General features: G+C 40.4%; 6 protein-coding genes across 6 annotated transcripts; 3 read left to right on the forward strand and 3 right to left on the reverse strand.

Moving 5' to 3' along the window:
* Positions 1-2,007: 2,007 nt before the first annotated feature.
* Positions 2,008-2,787, forward strand: NCS54_00320900 (Hypothetical protein; the record flags this gene model as incomplete). Its single annotated transcript, XM_053148790.1, has 1 exon — positions 2,008-2,787. The coding sequence occupies one exon, from the start codon at positions 2,008-2,010 to the stop codon at positions 2,785-2,787; it is 780 nt and encodes a 259-aa protein (XP_053004765.1).
* Positions 2,788-4,527: 1,740 nt separating this feature from the next.
* On the reverse strand, positions 4,528-7,162 carry NCS54_00321000 (Piggybac transposable element-derived protein 4; the record flags this gene model as incomplete). The annotated part of the gene is made up of 3 exons (XM_053148791.1): positions 4,528-4,567; positions 5,689-5,930; positions 5,996-7,162. 3 exons carry the CDS (start codon positions 7,160-7,162, stop codon positions 4,528-4,530), a joined length of 1,449 nt encoding a protein of 482 aa, XP_053004766.1.
* Positions 7,163-7,819: 657 nt separating this feature from the next.
* On the forward strand, positions 7,820-9,369 carry NCS54_00321100 (Zn(2)-C6 fungal-type domain-containing protein; the record flags this gene model as incomplete). The annotated part of the gene is made up of 2 exons (XM_053148792.1): positions 7,820-7,863; positions 7,911-9,369. 2 exons carry the CDS (start codon positions 7,820-7,822, stop codon positions 9,367-9,369), a joined length of 1,503 nt encoding a protein of 500 aa, XP_053004767.1.
* A 385-nt stretch (positions 9,370-9,754) lies between these two features.
* NCS54_00321200 (Carboxylic ester hydrolase) lies at positions 9,755-11,488 on the forward strand (the record flags this gene model as incomplete). Its single annotated transcript, XM_053148793.1, has 1 exon — positions 9,755-11,488. One exon carries the CDS (start codon positions 9,755-9,757, stop codon positions 11,486-11,488), a length of 1,734 nt encoding a protein of 577 aa, XP_053004768.1.
* A 306-nt stretch (positions 11,489-11,794) lies between these two features.
* NCS54_00321300 (Hypothetical protein) lies at positions 11,795-12,157 on the reverse strand (the record flags this gene model as incomplete). The annotated part of the gene is made up of 2 exons (XM_053148794.1): positions 11,795-12,055; positions 12,104-12,157. 2 exons carry the CDS (start codon positions 12,155-12,157, stop codon positions 11,795-11,797), a joined length of 315 nt encoding a protein of 104 aa, XP_053004769.1.
* Positions 12,158-12,962: 805 nt separating this feature from the next.
* NCS54_00321400 (Hypothetical protein) lies at positions 12,963-14,095 on the reverse strand (the record flags this gene model as incomplete). The annotated part of the gene is made up of 4 exons (XM_053148795.1): positions 12,963-13,001; positions 13,049-13,141; positions 13,188-13,405; positions 13,456-14,095. 4 exons carry the CDS (start codon positions 14,093-14,095, stop codon positions 12,963-12,965), a joined length of 990 nt encoding a protein of 329 aa, XP_053004770.1.
* Positions 14,096-21,372: the final 7,277 nt, after the last annotated feature.

Raw genomic sequence — 21,372 nt, forward strand, 5'->3', positions numbered from 1 at the left:
TATAGCAATAATTGAGCCTAATAATTCAGGAAGAAAGAAAAAGAACTGCTTAGCATCATCTATAGTTCTAGGGTAATTCCATATAGTCAGACTCGATAATGCTCTTAGAAAATTCCTAAATATCTTCACAATCTGGAGGTTCTCCTCAATTTCATTGCTCCAGAAGTGCAGCAGGCCTCGTCAAGCATTACCCCCCCTCTTCGAGACTGGTATCGACTTGGCTTTGACAATATTAACAAGCTAAGACCGACGCAGGATCTATGGAAGTCGATAATACAGATAAAGGTGTCATTGACTGAAACTCTTGAGTCATCATGTAGTAAAAGCCCGACGTGCTCGTTTTTTTATGATTAGCTTTTATTCATTGCCGTTGAGATCAAAAACTTAATTATTATACATGATTTAAATATTATTGAATCAGGGTACTTTTTGAAGCCTACGTGCAGCTCGGCTAATAAGAAGGATTAGAGACTTGTTGAATCCTTGAAGCATGCTATTCTGGGCTTGTTCAAGGTAAGAGTACTTCCAAGCTCCGAAGGAAAAAGCAAAGAACAAGAGGGTACGGCCCACACAAGTCTTGTAATAATCCCACCACAGAATAAAATCTATGACTTTCTGGCTGAACTCTTGACAACCCTCTTCCTTATTTATGGATTTGTTAAGAACTCTTATGATAGGTCTAATAGAAACAAGAGTGGGAAATATTAGGACTTCCTCTATTACTAAACTTAGGCGTAGATACTATGATCAAAGGCTCGGATGGCGTTGGGGAGCATGAATGTGGTTCTAGTATTGTTTTCAGGGTGACAAGTAAGTAGAGGTCCGGTGATCATTAGAGTACCATGGTCTTTGAGATTGCTAGAGTTGTGGAGGGGAAGATTGTAGCTACTAAGCGCGCCGATGCGGGAGTCGAGGGAGGGTAATTTTGGTAGCCGATTAATAAGATACCATGATCGTGGAGGCAGCTATGATGCTGGTCCCTGTACTGTATGTTCCTATCTCAAGTGAAAATACTTATTCAACCCGTTGACCAGGTCCTATCTCTGCAGAATATTAGTACTACCTAGTAGCTTGTTTGGCAAGTGTTTCTTTTCATAGTTCAATGAAGGGAGGCAATTTGCTGAAGGCAAGGACCCAATCACCATTCTCCTGATTTCTTTTGACCGACTCGAGTAGCTTCTTGACCTTTTAGTTGAGAAGAAGGATATGTTAAACGAAGCAGTAGCCTGGTAAAGGAATGGGGAGATTCGAGGTCGTATCAAGAGTGTGAAAGGGCTAGATAAGTTAGGCACTATCAAAACCGGTTACTACAGTCATAGTAGGGTTGACTTGTCAATTCTATTTAATATTACGACTCTATGTGATATCAGCCCTAATGGAAACGCAGCCATTACGAAATCGATTCCGTGGTGGCTCATTTATCAAGTCTGTGACAATTCCCGCTGCGCATATAACGGGGTGCAAAGACTAACAATCACGTTACAGCATTGGTCTCGGGGTAGATCACTGCAAGGTTCAGGTGTAATGGCGGGCTGGCGGAGTGGGAGGAGATGCCTAGTATGAACAGAAGGATGCTTCTATCGATAACACTTATGAATAGTTGAGGTCGCCAGGGCTGAGACATGGTCTATACTGTTCAGGCGCGTCAATAACTTGTGCGCAGGTGGTCAGGGGCACGATAACCGGGTAATTCTTTCACAGGTTTACTGTCAGCTCGTAACTCGTTATCTCCGCTATTCCCCACTGATCTCAAAGATACAGTGAAACTATTCGTCTTTATCAGTGCCAAATTCAATAGTTTCATGGCCAAGTCAATAGTCTATCAAGCTAGACCTAATTGAGACATACTAATTTTAATTCTCGCTGGTCCTTTTTGCTATTTCATCTCTTCATCACCTTTGTAAACTCATTCTTACACTCCTTCATATTCATTAAGTGGAAGACTAGCTTTTTGCCAGCTGCGAATAACACTCCTTCATACAGTTCCTCGCTGACGCCACCAGCATCATGAAGTTTCTACACCCAACCCTCCAGCTACTAGCTTTGTGCTCGTCAGCCCTGGCATCTCCTTGCAAGCCTTCCCTTTCTTCAGTCACATCAGCTTTGATCACGAGTGCCGAAGAACCTTCGCTTTCTACCACTCTGTCGATGACTGTTTCCGAGAGTGCTACCACCACCGAATCCATCAGCGAGCCTTCAGCCTCTACAACTGAATCGATGACTGTTTCTGAGATTGCTACTACAACGTCTGGTTTGGCCTCCATCTCTACCACTTCAGGTGAGCCTTCGACTACGACATCGGATATTCCCCAGCAGCCAACCAACTTCCTCCTCAACCCCGGGTTCGAGGACAACACTGTCGCGCCTTGGACACGATCTGGATATGTCGGGGATCCCACTCTATCTACCTCGGAGGCCCACGGAGGTAGTCAGTCTGGTTACATCAGTGCCGCCCCGGGAGGTCCTGCAGACATCGGCTTCCGACAGGTTCTTGATTCTTCTTTGATCGAGGCAGACAAACCGTACACGTTCTCTGTCTATATTAAAACGACACTTGCATCTAGTTGCTTCAACCGATTTGTCTCATGTGACTCTGGAACTGGAGCACAAACTGGATATTTCAATACTGCCAACATTGCAGGGCCCTTGAATGAATGGGTATTGGCAACAGTGACTTGCTCATGGAGTCAGGCTCGCCTAGACTCTGGGATCAGTGTTGCTGTTAGGGGTATATGTGAGCGTCTGAACTTTTTCATTGACGATGCTGTTTTGGTGGAGGCAGAATAGTGGCCTCATGCACATGTGAGCTGAATGCTTAGGTGAAGCAATGCTTCTTCTAAGCACTTATCTAATTCTCAAATTCCTATCTGGCAGGCATCCCAGGATGCTAAAAGGAGGTTCAGATAACTCATACCCCTTGAATTAATAGATATAGCATTGTCCAGATACTATAGAAGAGGGTTATTGTCTTCTAAATTAGATTATTACAAGGATAAAATCAGCAGCATATTAATAATATTTATTATGATTATCCGGCGTTGCCGCATCAACGCCTCTTGCTGTGTTTAAAATCTGCTGTTCTATTATTATTGTGCTGCCCTGAAGGTTTCTTACATACATTGAATCGATTATATTCCAATAGGAGTCAAGTTGATAATGAAGGAAGCATAGGGACCATGTCTCGAACACGACTTAAACTTTGTCAATCCCGGTCTGACAACACCAAAAGCTAAAAGATTATGGAGAGAGCTGAGATTCTAAGCTCTAACACTCGAAAAAGGTAGGAATAACACAGCTTCAAAGTTAATAATAAGCGGCAGGCAAAAGTAAAGGCCAGTGCGTTGAAAAGAATTGAGTCACGGTGCTGTACTTAGTGCGTGACGAATGCCTCCATCACGCAAATAAATTTGCTAACGATAGCTTGACAACAGATAAACTTCAGCATAGGTCCCAACTGTGACTTCTATTTATTTCTTATTACCTTTGGTTAAAAGCAGCGGTAGTAAGCCAAACGCCCAACTCAAAAACTCAAACCTACACGCGCTCCCGGTCAATCAGGCTAAGATGACCTGCCTTGTCGATAACGATAGCCTCCTTTGCCTTCAATACGTTCCCCAGCCTATGAGCAACTTCTACTGGCAGCCACTTGTCATCGGCGCCCTAGATGATCTTAATCGGTAGCTTAGGCCCAATCTCTCCATATCTTCCCTTGACTTCTTCGGTCGTTCTGGAATTGGCCTGGCATAGTTCCCTGATAAATCCTTATTTTCTACCTTCTCTTAGCCAATGTGCTTTGAGTATCTGCATAGTCTCTTTGGGTAGTTCATAATATGCTGTATCGCTGATGTAACTCTCGAGCGATTGTGGTTCTCGGCACTGTGTTGGTAGACATTGTGTTAAGAGACTGCAGTCTTGAGAAGGTGGAAAGGGATAATTCTCTTGTTTCTCGTACGGAGGTTAGAGCAGTTAAATACCCCAGGAGAGGTTTAACCTTTTATGATAATGCAGCTAGGTATGAGTCTTCGACTGTAGGCAGCAGAAGGTTAAAAAAGGCCACTGTGTTAGCATTGGGTCATGATGCTATGATGTGTTGACAATGTGTTCTTTATTATAGTTAAAGCCCGGCCCTTGATGGGTTAACTGAGCCAGAAGACCGCAAGAGTGAGCACCAGCAGGAACGCGACTAACAGTCGTAGCAAGGGGATTTACAATCGAAGTTAAGACCCTCAGAGGCCATGTTTGAGGCAGTTGAAAGAGAATGAGAGAGGAGAGAGAAGGCCGCCTTCATGTCGCCATTCTTATTATTATTCATTAGATATCATTCTCCTTATATGAGTGCATTAGCCAAAATCGCGAAGAGCCGGAGAACAACTGTCCAAACATGCCACGTAGACGATGATTCAGACTATCTGGTGAGGTTCACGGATACAAAAGAATAGAACCTTCCTTGCCATTAACTAAACTAAGTATTCACACGCTTTCTCACCTTGGGGACGCATCTTACCATCCCAGCTCCTAACGCCCGATTTAGTAGGCGTATTTGCCGAACCCTGGGTCAAATTGCTTCCTGGGTATGAACATTAGACCTATAAGTATTCTTCAACAGCCATGGTACAAGAGTGAACTTGCTTGTGTTGACCTAATCTATGTAAACGTTTCTGCCGAATATCCGCGGAGTACGAACACTTGTGACCGATTCTTTCACATAGTTCACAAGATGGACGATGGCCGTTGCACTGTCAAGTTGGTCAGTAGGGTTAGCTAACCAGAAAATGACGCTTACAGGAGCTTTCAGAAGTCTACATCCATTGCAGATTCGCGGCGACTTGCTGGCCTTGGTCTTCTTGGTATACGGCTTCACCTGCTCATCAAGAGGATCGATTTGCGGAATATGTAAAAAGATAATCGAAGTCATTGCTAGACGATTTCTAATGGGGGCTTGGGAAAAGACGATGATGATGGCAGAATATTGGTGTTGACGGACAAGGTCTGCGGGGAAACATGTCGTCAGAGGCTTGTCACATTATAAATCGATGATAGTCTAACTTCAGGTATTGCATACTGTACGGAGTACGATGTACCTCAATGAGATTTAAGAGATGTTCGTATATCCCATGAGTGCCCAGAAAGCTGCAACCAGGTCACGACGAGGGGTCGGGGCCAATTAAAATGCATCAAATGAAAGGTACTTAATGCCGCACCTAAATTACATGGTGATAGAAGTCCCAACAATTTTGGTTGTTACAAATCGCGACATTGCACAAGCGGCAGCCGTAGCGAGTCTGCTTCCGCCGTTGGCAGTTACCGTTGAGCTCCTTAAGAGGACTAATTTTCTTGCCTTTTGACCTTATCTGCCCCTGTCGAAAGCCCTGACAAGCTAGGCAGTTCGAATTTACCTTGCGATTGACATGATTGACCTCTCGATTGATATGATTACGCTGTAAATTAGGGCTTTGAAGGTCACGCTCGTCGCCCGCTCTGTAATGTTGGCGCGACTGGCTTTCCTGGCCGTAGGCGTTGAATAACTCGTTATAAATGCACTCTCGCCACTCTCTCTGAGTCGTGAATCGCTTCCAACTTGGCTTGGGACCCCGTAACTGAATAACATAGCTATTGACGAGTGCAACGTCAAGCAAGAAGGTCCAGCAAAGAGCCTGCCAAGGGCCGCGGCGCAAGGGATGATCATACGCATAATATGACCTCAACTGGTCACCCCGATCAACGTGATTCATCTCATCATTATATTCGGCGGCAACAGTAGGGATAGAGATATCCTTAATAGCTTCATCGCCGAAGAAGCGGCGGATCTGACGGGCCTCGGGCTTCTTGGAGGAGGGCTTTTTCCTGCGGCGTTCAACGCGCTCCTCGCCGGAAAAGACGGTCGTGAAGAACAAGACAAGGCGGTTATCCTTCCAAGCGACTTGGTTGACCTTGTGAGATGAAGGGAAGACAAATTAGTAAGAGATTTATATGTGAAAGCGTCTTGGCGTGATACCTGATTGTCAGCCGTAGGGATTACCTTGACCTGGTTAAAGTCGTAGCTAGTACTTAGCCTTTTATCGCCTCTGAGATCATGAACAAGCTCCTCGTTGATGCCGCTATTAGCTCGAGCCGTGCCTGTGGCTCCGTGGCCATGCATGCGGAGGCTGCGGAAGAGATCTGACGACGAGAAGAGGTTATCGACGAAGACGTGGTATGTCGCTTTTGGCAGTGTATTTACTAGGGCCACGACGATGCTTTGAGTCGAGTTCAAGGCGATAGGCTCGTCTGAGGAGCCTCCTTGTGTCTCTTGTGATCCTTGCGTGCGGCGGCGCTTTGCGGGAGGAAGCTCAATACCAACGGCGCCGTATTGTGCGCCCGTGATGTGCCAGAACCAGTGGATAAAAAACCCGTGCTGTGCGATAACCCAGATCTTGAAGCCTCGGGGAATAGGCTTGCCTTTGACGACTGTTGTCTCATTAGACCTGCCTGTGAAGCGGACTATGCACTCATCTACAGCGAGATGAGAGCCCGGGATAAAGATCTCTGCCGACATAGCTTGTATATGATTAGACCACTCGTCACAGGCTTGAAATACCTTCGGAAGAGGCCCGGTCTCGTCGATCTTGGTGTAGTCAAAAGGGCGAAGGTGGCGGTGAAGGATCTGAAACTTCCAATAGGGCATGAACTTGATGATTGAGTGTAAAGGGCGCTGTTCCCCCGGCTTTGGAGTACTCCAATGGCTCTTAATGGTCCTTTCCTTATGTAAACCCATATAAATTAGCACTCCAAGCCATACATATACTTCTGCAATAGAGGTCCCTTGCCAAGCTCGCAGCCTTGCGTTCTTCGTCATCGGGTGATTCCAGCTATCAATAACTTCATTTTCCTTGAGCCAAAGAAGCCAGCTTTGAGTGTATTGGACCCATCTCTCAACGAGGGAAATAGGAAGGAAAAGCTGGAATAGCTGCAGCGGCGATGGCGGCGGTATGTTGATGTAGAAGTTGCGTGTCTCTACGGGGAAGGGTTTGAAGTTGGTGCCGCGGGCCTTATCGGCCGGAAAAACAGCCACCCGGGTCGGGTCATTAGGGTGCATTTGATGGCTATGATCTTCCTTGATAAAGCTCTTGTCATCATAGGCATTGAGGGCTTGTGCCTCTCGTGGAATTGAGAGCGTGGCCATTGTTCAGTTCAAAATAATTTATATGTGATTTTGGCTATGATAGCTTCATTAATCAAACTTTTCGTACCCCGCTTGTACTAAGGCTATCACGTGGTCAAGGTGGGGCGAGGTACGCGTTGCAGCTTTCTGGGCACTCGTGGGATAGTTAATCAGAATATATGCCAAGTCTTGTTACTATCTTCCTATGGCAATAATCTTGGAGCCAGAGAAAACATGTGTAAAGCTATGTAAAGATCTTTATGATCTCCTTCTAAGCTCATTAGTAATTATGTAAAAGCTCAACTAATTCTCAGATAGTCGCGTTTCAAACCTCATACTAAGTGAGATATGCTAAAAAACAGTCGTGACAGATGTGCTCGTCAACATGAATGCGAGAATATTTAAAGGACTGGCAAGGCTGAAAATGGCAACTGTCGTAAAATAAAGTTTTCAACATGGCAAACCCCGGCAATATCGTTGACAGCTAAGGCTCGGAACAGCCCCACAAGGGATCGGCATTGAATCGGAGGATGCTTGGACCGCCCACTTGCCGGGGCCACGCGTCTCTCCTATTATCCTTCATCCACCAAGTCTAACTCTGCTCTGATGTTGTCACTTTCACTTTGATCTCTATCGCATCATATCCATTCGCTCGGGATAGCCCCACGCTAGACCTAGATGCCTACCCGTCCGCATGTGAGGACCGGCTGCCGGACCTGCAAGTGCGTTCACTTGTCCCACCAAGAGTCCCTCGTGTTGACATGAATAGAGCCCGCAAAGTCAAGTGCGATGAAGGCAAGCCGTCATGTCGACGATGCATATCTACCGGACGTGTATGCGACGGCTACGAATCCGCGACAACCCTGACATGGTATCGACCTAATCAACTGTCTGCGCGGGACCAAAGAGAAGGCAGAGCCTTTCAGTTCTTCACCAAAATGGCCGGTCCAGTCATGTCAGGTTCCACAGACTCATATTTCTGGACGCATCTGGTTATGCAGTTCAGTCACTTTGAGCCCACGGTGCGTCATGCCGTCCTGGCCATCAGTTCGCTCTACGAGGAGTTTGCCCGTGGCTCAAGGATTACTCGTCAAATATGCGGTAGCACGTTTGCTATCGGGCATTACAACGCTGCTATACAGCAGATCAAGGCTTCCGGTGACGAGCAGTTGATTCTGTTGCTTTGCATACTCTTTATCTGTATCGAGTATCTGCAAGGAGACATCTATGCTGCTCTTGAGCACTGTCGACACGGCATTGTCATTCTCAACAACTCAAGTTGTCCTGAATGGGCACAACAATACCTTGTACCCATATTCCGACGCTTGAGCATTATACCATTCTTCCTGGGCGGCGTCAAATCCATGCGCCTCCCGAGCCTCGTCGGGTTTGATCCGGTAATGCCAGCAGAGTTCAGTGGCATCGCTGAAGCGCAACCGTTTATTGATAACCTCATGCTCCGATCTATGGAGTGTGTCCTCGACGGACTGGACGACAACAAATCTGCCCTTGTAACACTACTGAATCAGTGGGAAGCGAAAGCCAAGAACCTGGTGCTGACTATACCAGCCTCCTCCGTCACAGACAGATATGCATTGTACGGCATGCGTCTCAAGCACAAGGTCACAAGTATATATCTCGAGAAACCACGCGATGCCACAGAAACATGGTACGATCAACACCTCGACACCTTCCGAGATGTCGTGGAAATGGCAGGAAAAGCATCAGAGACGTGGGAAACCGCGAAACAAGAGCAAGTCCCGGACTCGAGCTTTACTTTTGAGATGGGTTTTTTGCCTCTCATGTTCTTCGTTGTCATCAAGTGTCGGAGTCTTGGAACCCGCATCGAAGCCTTGGCGTGTCTAGCACAGCTTGGTCCAGCCAAGGAAGGCTTGTTTGACGTTGGCACTCTGTATAGAGTTGGCAGACGCCTTATCGAACTCGAACATGGCATCTCCTTAGATGATGGCGCCATTGGCTACAAAGACAACAAACATTCAAATGAAATATTGCCGCCAGAAGAAGCACGGTTCTTTGCTGTTCCCGTTAAGCACGAGTTGGAAGTCATCTCCGGTCAGGACGGCAACATTCACTACAAGAGGCAGGTTCACTTCCTGCAACGAGATTACCAGGGACGGGTAGTTGCGAGAGAAGAGTACATATCAGATGATAAACCCAGGGGATGCAACATATACATCCCTCCAATGCGAAGCGCACAACGTATGTAGTATAACGAGATGTAAGATGACCTAGAGTTCGAATCAGGAGGTGCAATTCGCCCAATGACGTCTCCCGAACGGGACCAGTAACTTTGATTCGGCCCTGCTTTGTCTCAAGTTGACTGGCACCTTGTGGCCAGTTCGTTTTGGGCTCCACCTCCGGTAGTTTTCCTCAAACTTTATAAGGAGGCCGATCCGAACGTCGTCCAAGCTTGTGGGGCTATCCCGAGGGCAGACGTAATCCTCGGGCTATGTCAATACAACAATTATATAAGCCGTGACATACTTAAAGGGCATCAAGTACAGCAATAATTGTAGTTTCTTTACCAAATAAAGTCATTCTATCTTGTGTCAAATCGCTTGAGCCATCTGTTTCAACTCAGCCACTCTTCTCATGCGGTCTACCTATCTTGCCGGCGCTGCACTCTCTGCAGCAGCCGTTCACGCTGCCTCTTTGAGCGACATATGCTCCAAGGCTGATGCCAAGTCGGCTCTTCCAGCCGATGGCTTCATCTCCGGTATCACGATCGATCCGGACTCTGTTCAAACGGCCCTCGTCTCCAACGCCAGCTTCCAGTCGGAATGGTATCCTACGGCTAGCGCCGAGTACTGCAACCTCACTTTCGCCTATTCGCACGACGGTATTGATGATGATATCGTTCACGTGTCGTATTTGCTGCCTGCCCCTAGCAAGTTTCAGAACCGTTACGTCTCCACCGGCGGAGGTGGACTTGCCATCAACTCGGGAAGCCAGTACGCCGCTTCTGGACTTATAGTCGGCGCTGTTTCTGGAATCACTGACGGCGGCTTCGGATCGTTCAACACCCAGTGGGACGAGGTCTTCCTCTTGGCAAACGGTACCATCAACTGGCAGTCCGTCTACATGTTCGGTTACCAGGCTCATCACGAACTTGCCCTTCTCGGCAAGGAACTGGCAAGGAACATTTACAATGTTTCCAAGAGCTCCAAGGTCTACTCTTACTATCAAGGATGCTCCGAAGGAGGCCGTGAAGGTTGGAGTCAGGTACAGCGTTTCGCCGACCAATTCGACGGCGCTGCCATCGGAGCCCCGGCCTTTCGATATGGCCAACAACAGGTCAACCATCTGTTCGGTAATGTGGTTGAACAGACCTTGGATTACTTCCCTCCTTCATGTGAGCTGGACAAGATTCTCAACCTGACCATCACTGCTTGTGACGGTCTGGACGGAAGAGAGGACGGCGTTGTCTCGCGCTCTGATTTGTGCAAGCTGCACTTCGATCTCAACTCCACTATCGGTACACCCTACTCCTGCGAGGCGTCCAGCTCAAAGGGTGGGCCAATGCTGCGGGCCAGACAGTTCTCCCAGCCGTCAACCCCAGCCCAGAACGGGACCATTACAGCAGAGGCTGTGGCCGTCATTCAACAATTCCTCGATGGCCTTCACGACTCTCAAGGTCGCCGTGTGTACCTCAACTACCAGCCTGGATCAGGCTTTTCAGACGCTGCTACCTCCTACGATGAAGAGACGGATACCTGGGGCCTGAGCATCAGCGGACTCGGTGGCGAATGGGTCGCTCGCTACCTCCAGCTTCAGGACACCAGCACTCTCGAAAGCCTTGACAACGTGACCTACGACACTCTCAAGGACTGGATGATCTATGGCATGAACAAGTATGCAGACTCTCTGCAGACCACTCACCCCGACCTGAGCGACTTCCACTCCGCAGGCGGAAAGGTGATCCATGTCCACGGAGAATCCGATGACTCTATCCCAGCCGGCTCATCGGTGCACTACTACGACTCTGTCCGCAGCGTCATGTTCCCTGACAAGAACTACAACGAGAGCGTTGCCGCCGTCGATGACTTTTACAGACTATTCCTTGTCCCTGGAGGAGCTCACTGTGGCAGCAATTCCAACCAGCCCAATGGTGGCTGGCCGCAGACGACGCTGCAGACGGTTATTGAGTGGGTAGAGAAGGGTGTTGCTCCAGAGACTTTGGATGGAAGTGGCGGTGATATCGACACCATCTGCCGTTGGCCTCTTCGTCCGCTGTGGTCTGGAAACTCTCTTGATTGTGTTTATGATCAGGAGTCTCTTGATAGCTGGACCTATGACTTTGATGCTTATAAGCTGCCTCTTTACTAAGGGTCATGAAACTTCACTTCTAAGGAATTAACTATATTTTATCAATACATTGGTTATCATTTATTTGTCACTAGCCCATCCTCATATTCATATGGTCAAGTGCGTTGTCTATCATGTCGCTCTCTGAGAAGTAGGCCGTGCACGACAGAAGATGTTGCATTAGATTGAGAAGAGCACCGTGCGATGTGCTTTCAAGGTGAGACTATGGTAGATCTTCCCTGGCGAACCAAGTTGTGAACATCGCTAACAACTATCGTCGGTTTATAGACGAAAATACCCGTATCCGTATACTTCCCCTCTCTTACTCTACTTCGCAGGACCGCAGACCTTGTCGATAGACCTAGGTCCGCAGTCGAAGCCGCCGTGTTGCCAGCACTGGCTATCCCAGCTGTTGGCTTGAAAGAAGACGGAGTTGATGCACATCTCGTAGGTCTTGGAGTCTTGTCTGCTGTCGGCGCAGAGATGCTCGCATCGATCGCAGTACCGAGCGTAGGAACCGGCCACCTCCTCGCAGGTAGGAAGGTCGGCTTCGGGGGTCGGAGTGGCTGCTACACAAGGGCCTGAAGGCTGGAGGAGAGTTAGTACTAGACTGTGAGATGGGGGGAGTTAACGGACGCGAGCCAGGGACAGCGCCGGGAGGGCGAGATAGAGGACAGATGAGAACTTCATGATGACTAGTTTATTGATATCATTCAAGATGTGTGCAACTAATAAAGTCTTGGAAGACATCAGGCTCCCTTTATAGTGCCTGAGCTCGGATCTCGGCCTGGGGTCTCTCAAAGGATCTTTGATTATGGAGCCCACTCAGCCCACAGGAAGGATCACCGTGCTTTTTTGAAACACGCTTGTTTCCTAAATCTGAAATGCCCGAACAGGGAAACGTGTAATTAATTACTTTCTCACGAGCGGTCAAGAGTTTTCAATAGTAAAGCGAGGTAATTTTTGAACCGAACATGTGAAAATGGAGTTCACGGGTATGATGCGAGTTCATGTGAAGAAATTCACGTCCTTCGAGGTGCTCCTGAGGCATCTTTTTAACAAGAACCTCCCACTAATAGACTAGACGAGCAGCGCGTGAAGGATCACTTTGGTGGAGTGCCAGCACAGCCGCTGACAGGCATGGTGCTGCAAATTCTAGGCAACTTCCAGCCGCACGGGTCAGGACCGTATAGCTGCTGTTGGCGCTAGATCACCAGGAGATAATCAGGAGTGCCGGCAATTTCTGGAGTCGAATCATAAGGTTGAGAATACGAGGCGATGATACTAACATTAGAGCACGCACCATGCGTACGAGGATATAGACAGATGAAAGGTGGCGGAACGAGTGTTTCTGACAATCTTGCTAAGCCAATGCTCAATTACACAATTTGTTTAGCTGGGCTATCCAGGAAACACACAACTTCACGTCGCATCATTCAGTCCATTAGCCGGTTCTCTACTCGCTCCAGTTTCCAGCTGCCTACTGTAACTTGTTTTACAGGCCATCGTCGAATCGATAAGGAGCCGACCATCGCTACGGCTGTTAGTCAATAATGTCATCGCTCTGGTTGAATAACTCACCGTGTCGTGGGGCTTGGATGAGTCGACAAATCGTAGATCTGTGCCAAGCCGAATTCGGTTCTCAGGGTCCTTGTTGATCGTTGATGCATGGATCTAATAACATTAACATTTCGAAGACTACAGGGGTGAAGCGACGTACCATGTGAGGCTTGTGAAAGACAACATCTCCAGCTTCGTACTCTGTCAAAAGCCATTTTCCGTTGCCGTTGTCTTTACTGAACTGAATGGGCCCATAACCAAGCCACCCGGTACTCATCATGTTTGCGTTGAAGGCGTCGTTTCGTTCCTTTTCTGACATGCCGCATTCTTTGGCTTTTCTGTTGAACTCATCCTCGAGTTGCTGACCAAGAGCATCACCTGCAGTACTTATTTAGCACCGCTCACACGGGTTTGGCAAACCAACTCACTGTCTTCTAGGTAGATCAACCCACCGCCTTGAAGGCGGATATCCCCAATTGGAATCCAGGCGGTCACCGAAGTAGGCTCACCATACCGGAGAAAGCTCTGGTCGTAATGAACCCCAATGGCATCGTTGTGAGGAGTGTTGTTTCTCAGAAGAGACCTCTTTAGTAGAAAGGTATCCTCACCCCAGCCCCTGAGCTTGGCGACAAAGTCTCGCAGATCGGGATGGTTAGAAAATTCGAGGTACCAAGGCTCGGTATGTGCCTTTTCGGCCAGATCGGCGAACGAGCCTGGGCCTGTCTGCCCCTCTAAGCAAGGTCCGGCACCGATGCTGGGAAAGTCGATGCCCTTGTTTTCGGCGTTGTAGATGCCGTCCACGGGTTTAGAGTCAGGCTGCAAAACGCCGGACGGGCTGAGGAACTTGAAGTAGGTTTCACGACAGTTGAGGACGTCAGATCGAGGCAAGATACCCTTCATGAAAAGGTATCCGTCTTTTTCGTAGCGGGCTTGGAGAACATCAATCGGCTCGGAGGGGTAAGAGGGTCTCAATGATCCAATCATGTCCGGCTTGAGAAGGCCATCGTTGACGAGGTAGCCATCCTTGAAGGCGTGCTGGGTGGGCTGGATAGTAGCAACCTCGGCCATTTTTTGACTAATTGGTGAGCTAGAATCTGTCAAGAACAGAGATTAGGGGACTGTTATCTCCTGCTCACTTCCTCATTTATAATACACGTCGTGCCACAAGATCACCGCCTCCCATCTCCACGTCGAGGTGGGCTCGGAATGCCCTTCCGATACGCCACTTCCGCAAAGGGGAAATAAATCCCGGCTTGATAGAGGGCCTCAATACAAATAAAGTAAAGTTCCGCCGGAAAGTTACTACAGCCGCTTCCAAGCTAATGCGAACTGACTGCGGGGTGGCTTGTTTGCGGGGAAAGAGACCATGATGAGTTGAGTTTGGGTAAGACAGGATTGTCAGTTGACCCGGGGGTTATTGCTGATTTGGTATTATGAGACGAAACTCAAGCGACACGTGATCTACCATAGATCGCCGCTTTTGAGGCCTTTTCGCTCGCTAGCTTAGCTTCGGCTCAGCTATTCATTAGGCCCCCTTAGCCCCCCATCGGCCCCATCAGCTCTGACCACCCCTCTGGCTGAGCAGAGCCCACTGGTTGCTCTTAATCTTATTTCTAGGCTATTAACCTCTAGGTCTTATTACCCCCTTTAACTCTCATAGGCATTATAGCATTTTAATTAAGGTTAGCCTTAGATTTTTATTTAGGACTAAGATCTTAGTTCTTAATTCTTAATAAAAATCTTAGAACTTAATTATAATTAAATCTTTATATATTTAGAAATAATATATTTTAATATAAGGCTTTTTACTCTTAAGACTTAATTATATAATAGAGATAAATAATTTATATAAACTTATAAAATATTTTTTCTTTTATTTATATTTAGATCTTTATATAGTATTTAGACTTTACTTTATTTATTTATTTATCTTTAAGCCTCGCTATAATATTTATACTTAAATTTTTAAATTAAATACTTAAATATTATTTAGCTCTTAAAATTTCTTACTTTTAATTTCTTAATTAAAAAAACTAAGAATATAATTAATACTTTTTACTTAGGCTTTAAAAAAAGTATAATAAAAAAGAGTAATATTATAAATAATAAGTTAATTTATAAAATATTTTAGCTTATAGTAAAATAAAATTATAATAAAATAATAAAAATTTAATTTAAGTTATATATTTATTATATTTCTATACCTATATATTTAATTACTTTAAGTATATAAGTATTAAAAAATAAAAAATAAGACTTTTATATATAACTTAGAGTTACTAAAAGACTTTATAAAAAAGGTTACTTATAGTATTAATAAATAAAATACTAAGAGCTAAGAATTTAATATTTCTAAATAAAGAATTATATAAAAATATTAAAATATATTTATAGTAGCTTAGTAATATACTTACCCTTAGGAGTTAATACTATATAGTCTAATATAATTTATAATAGAAATAAATATCTTAATATTAAAATATTATTAAATATTAAAAAATATTAATTTTATTATTAATTTATTAAGAGGCCTCTTATAAAAGAAATAAATATACTAAAGTATAAAAAATATTATAGGTTTATTATAAAAAATATTATACTTAACTATGCTAGATAGCTCTAGGCAGTAAATTAGGTTAAATATAAATACCTAGTAATACCTATTAATAACTAAGGTCTCTTATTAAGTAATACTTATTTCTTTTCTTAAATTAAGAAGTATATTAAGTTTAACTACTATATAGGTATTAATTAAGGCCTTTACTTTAAGGTAAAAATATTATATTTAATCTAATAGCCTAGGCATATATTAACCTATCCCTAAGGATCTTATATTTATAGTATTTATTAATAAAAAAGAGGTGCTAGAATTAATTATTTAGCTAACCTAAGGTATTAAAAATATAATAAATATACCTAATAAAAAATAAGAATTATTACTTAATATACTTAATAAGTAAGCGTCGCAAATAAGTAAGTATTATACTTTTCCCTCTTATATCTAACTTTTAATTTAATTAATTAATTCCTAACTACTAAATATATTAGAGTTAAATATTAAGGCTAGAACCCTTCTTACCCTTTAGGCCTTTTAAAATAACCCTAAGCTAAGTATTTAATGCGCTATAAGGACCTATTAGGTCTCTAAGCATAGGCTATATTAGCGATAAAATAGTATTTAAGCTCGACTTAATACTATCCCTAAATTATATAAATTATTAAATCTAGAAAAATAAATCCTTATTTAGTTTATTCTTAACCTAGATTTATAAGAATTTTTTCCCTAGTTATATAATATTAAAAATATAATTAATTAATTACTTATTAATTATAATATATTATTAATTAATATATATTAGGCTTTAAACTTTATTAGGTAATACTTAGAGCTTAAAACATATATTTTTTAGAAATATAATTATTAAAAAACTAAATATAAAAATCCAATTATTATTTATAATTAATTTTAATTTATAATAAATATAATTATAAAATATAATATTTAATTAAATAATATTTATAATTTTAATAAGATTAGCTTTTTTATAAATATAATTATAAATAAAATAATTATTATAAGCTTAAAAAAGTATTTAAAGCTAAAATTAATATAACTTAAAAACTAAAAATAAGTTATAATTATTTAAGTAATTAATATAAAAGGCTAAATAATCTAGCTATTTATTATTAATATAAATTAATATTATTTTATTAATTAATATTAAGAAAATAACCTCTTAGGTAATAAAGCTATTATAATTACTTAAAATAATTAAATTAATAAAAAAATTAATCTTAAAGAATTTAAATATTTTAATTAATATATAATTAATTAATTAATTAATTTTTATTATCTCTTAATTTTTAATAAATATAAAAATATTAATTTATTAATTTTAAAAAATATTATAAAAAAAATTATTTAGCTTTATATATTATTTTACTTTTTTTATTTATTTTAATTTCTTAATATTAAATATTTTAATATATTAAAATAAGTTTATACTTAAAAAATAAAATATTTAATTAAATATTTTATAACTTATATTTTAAAACCTAAGTTTTTTTTAGCCTTTTATATTATATATAAGATTATTATAATAAAAAGAAATACTAAGGGGGCTTTTAAAGAAATTAAGCTTATTTTTTTTTAATATAAAAACTATAGTCTTAAAGCTTAATATATAGCTATAGACTTTAATACTTATTAAGAAGAGAATTAAATTATTAACCCCTTAGGTCTTAAAGACTTTAAAGATTATACTTAAGGTTAATTTTTAATCTAAATACCTTTAGAAATAAATTAAAAGGTATTAAAATAGCTCCTTAGAGTTAATTTTAAAGGCTTTAAAGTCTTTTATAAAGGAAATAAAAGTAATTATATATAAAATAGCTTTAATAAGGGCTAAGATCTAAGACCTTTAAGAGGTAAATAAGATATTAAGTTAGTATGACGATCGTGTATATTCCCAAGGGATAAACCAGTCGTGCTGGGTTTATATTAGCAGATAGATTAATCGCGCTGTGCTTAAATAAGGGGGGTATCACGTCTAGTAATATGCTTAAGGTATTAAGTATAACTAAGTTATATTAATAGCTAAGGTAGCTATTATATAGGAGAGTGCAATAAGTGCGTTTTATATACTTAGGCTTTCTTAAATAAAGCTAATCGCGAGAGGGCGCGATATCATTCTAGGACCGACGCGGTCTAGGAATAATATTGGTCCTTAATATATCGGTCCTATTATAATTAGTGGTTTAGTATTTGGGATTTATGGAGACCACGTGATATAACCGCGAAGGTCATAATATAATATCTCCCCTCTATTAGGTCTTATCCTTAAGACCTATATACCCTTATCTTCCTAGTTTTATTCTTAGTATATCCTAACTTAGACCTTTTATTATTATATCGCGCGATATCTAATCATATCTCTAAATAGTCTTCCCGCAAGGATAGGAAAATTAATGCGCTTGCCCTCTTTATTAAGTTTACTAACAAAGAGGCTAATATACCTTATACTTATTACTTCCGTTTAGGCAAAAAGTACCTAATATCTATAGATTCCGCCCGTTATAGCAAGTATATCTATAGTAAGAAGTCTTATAATAATACCTATATAGCATTATCTTATAAGTTTGATTTTCCGCGTGTTTTTTTTTTATAATCCCGCCTCTAATATTATCTCGTAGTTACTAGCTTAATAAAGTAAGAGAGGAAGTTAGAGATAGATGAGGGTGAGGCTAGCGATAATTTATTAAGGCTTTACGAGGAGATAGCTACATTATAGTCTTATCTAGCAGCCGCTATAGGCCATTTATCGCGTATCTATAAAATCTGGGCCCAGGTAAAGAAGAAGCATTTAGAGGCTACCTATTAGGGTCTCTAAGAGGTAGAGTAATAGGATAGTATTTTATCTATACTAGATGCTTACGAAGGTGCTATTATTCGTGATCTCTAGGTTAATTATATCCCTAATAATATTAATTAGGCGTCCCTTGGTCTAGGCGATGACTTCCTTAATGCTTTGCCTTTATTTAGTCCCAGCGTTATTAATAGAAGTTCTTTAAAAGGCATTACATATTAGTAAGGTATTCTAGGGGTTCCTATATATTTTCCGAGTCTAAGTAGTTCTTCTATTTAATAAAATATATTATTTTATTATTAATTTTATTTATATTGAGAATGGCTTCTATAATATATTCCTCTAGTCTATCGACTTTAGTTTCTAATTTATTTCTAGTTTTAACTTAGATAGTGTTTTTTACTGATTTAAGTAATAAGATATAAATAATTAGATAAAGCTTAACTTTTAGTGGTAAGTCTAGTTTATAATTATTTTCTAAGATTTTTTATTTAATTTTATAGGGTTTAATATATTTATAGTCGAGTTTTTTATTTTATTATTTTATTTTGATGTTTTTTATTACGAAGTAGACTATATCTCCCTCTGAGAAGATTAGTCCCTTGATTCTTTTATTATTAGCATAATTTATTATTCTATTTCTAATAAATTTAAGTTCTATCTTTATTTCTTTATATAGGTTATATAGTTAATCGCTAGTGAGAATTACTTTGGGGTTAATAACTATATCTCTTGTTTATTAGTAGGCATCTAGGGTAAATCTAAAATTAGTATATACTAGTATGATCTTTATGCTTTTATTTATGGCTATATTATAGGCTAGCTATATAGCTAGTAGCTTCTTAACCTAGTTAGTTTATTTATAGTTAATATAGTATTAAAGGTATTATTCTAGTGTTTAGTTTATATATTTAGTCTATTTATTTATCTCCTTATAGTATATAGTAGAGAGTTTATAGTTAATTCCTAAATATCTTATAAGGCTTTACTAGAATTTTAAAGTAAATAATAGTCCTTAATCTATAATGATTTTAAGTGGTATGCTATATATCTTAGTGATATAAAAGTAGAAAAAGTAGGCGAATTCTTTTGCTATTATTGATTCTCTATAAGGTATAAAATAAGAAAATTTCGTGAGTCTATCTATAATAATAAGAATACTATTATAGAAATTTCTAGTAGCTAGTTTTTCTAATAGGGGTAGTTTAGTAATAAAGTCTATAGTAATAGAGTCCCATAGTTATTATGCAACTAGGAGTAGTTATAGTTTCTTATAAGGTTTATGGCATCATGCCTTAGTTTTTGCGCAAAGGTCGCATTATTCGGCGATTATTGCGACTATTTTCTTTATATTAGGAAAGGTAAATATTATCTTAATTTATTCTAGGGTTTTATTAATTCCTTAGTATCTATGTAGTAGGTAGCTATATATTTTATATATAAGTTTATAGTATAGTTTATCTAGGACTTATTGCTTATTTGTTTTCTTATCGTCTAAGAGTTATTCGTTGTACCGCTAGATGCATCCTAGGAGTGGGTTACCCTATTCTACTATATAAGTAGCTACATTAGTTTAATAGGGTATCCCTATGGCTTTATCCCGTTTGTAGATTAGTAGTTTCCCTTGTTTTTAGATATGCCTGCAAATAATATAGTTCTAGGTTTATTTATAATATTCTTCTAGGAAGTTTCCCTAGAAGTACTTATTAATATATCATACTAGTTATTCTAGGTATCTATAGTTTATATCGTGGAATTATTTAATGATTTATTCCTTATATTCTTTTTCCGAGAGATAGGTTTATTTTTAGCTTACTTATATAGCTACCTCATGGCATCTTTAGCATTAAAATATTCTTCTTTATACTTTAGCCTAGAGTTTATAGTTATTATAATACTATTATATAGCTTAGGTTATTTCCTCTAGGTTTCTATGATATATAACTTAGTGGTAGTAATAGTTAAAGATAATTTAAAATGCTTTATCAGGGATAGAGAGTTTTCCTTCATAGGTCTATAATCTATCCTTCCTTTATTAGTATCCCCGCGCATAATTAATAAAGTCTATAACCTATTATCTATGTTTCTTAATAAGTATAAGGTGCTCTAATAAGGGTACTAGTTTCTATGTTCGCCTAATGAACTTCTATTTAAGGTATCTTTCTAGTATAAGGTATAGAAGTTATTCTTTAGCTTTAATCCTTCTAGTATTTAGGTCGGGTTATTGGCCAATAGTATCTACTTTGCCGTTCTCTATTCCTTTGATATAGATAATAATATAATTAAATTCCGAAAGGTATTCAGCATATCATAGTTATTATCTACTAAGTTCTTAGGTTTTTGCGAAGTAAGTAATATTCTTATGGTTAGTATATACCTTAATCTAGTGCTTACTTCTAAGGAGGTAGTATCTAAACTCCTTAAAAGCATTAATAATTATGAGGAATTCTTTATCGTAGATAAGATAATTAAGTTCTGCTCTATATAACTTATAGGAGTAGAATATAATTAGGTATAAGAGTCTTTTATTATCTCGTTATCTAATCTAAGCTCTTAGCGCGAAGTCTAAGGCATCTATCTTAAGTTCTATCAGTCGGGATAGATCAAATATCTTAAGTATTAGTTCGCTTAGGATAAGTCCCTTAATTGCGTAGAAGGCTTTTTATGCCTTATTCCTAAATATAAATATCTTATCTTTCTTTATAAGGTTAGTTAATAGTACTATGATCTTCTTAAATCGTTTAAGGAATCTACGGTAGTAATTAGTAAAACCAAGGAAGGCTTATACTTCCTTAATATTGGTTAGTTTCTTCTAGTCCTTGACTACTAAGACCTTCTTAGGATCTATATATATCTCATTATAAGAGATAATATGTCTAAGAAATTCTACTTCTGAGGCATAGAACTTACTTTTCTCGGGTTCTACTAATAAGTTGGCGTCTTATAGTGTTTATAGTACCTTATGGATGTATTCTATAT

This window comes from Fusarium falciforme, chromosome 2 (assembly GCF_026873545.1).
Source record: "Fusarium falciforme chromosome 2, complete sequence".
Taxonomy (NCBI): Eukaryota; Fungi; Ascomycota; class Sordariomycetes; order Hypocreales; family Nectriaceae; genus Fusarium; species Fusarium falciforme.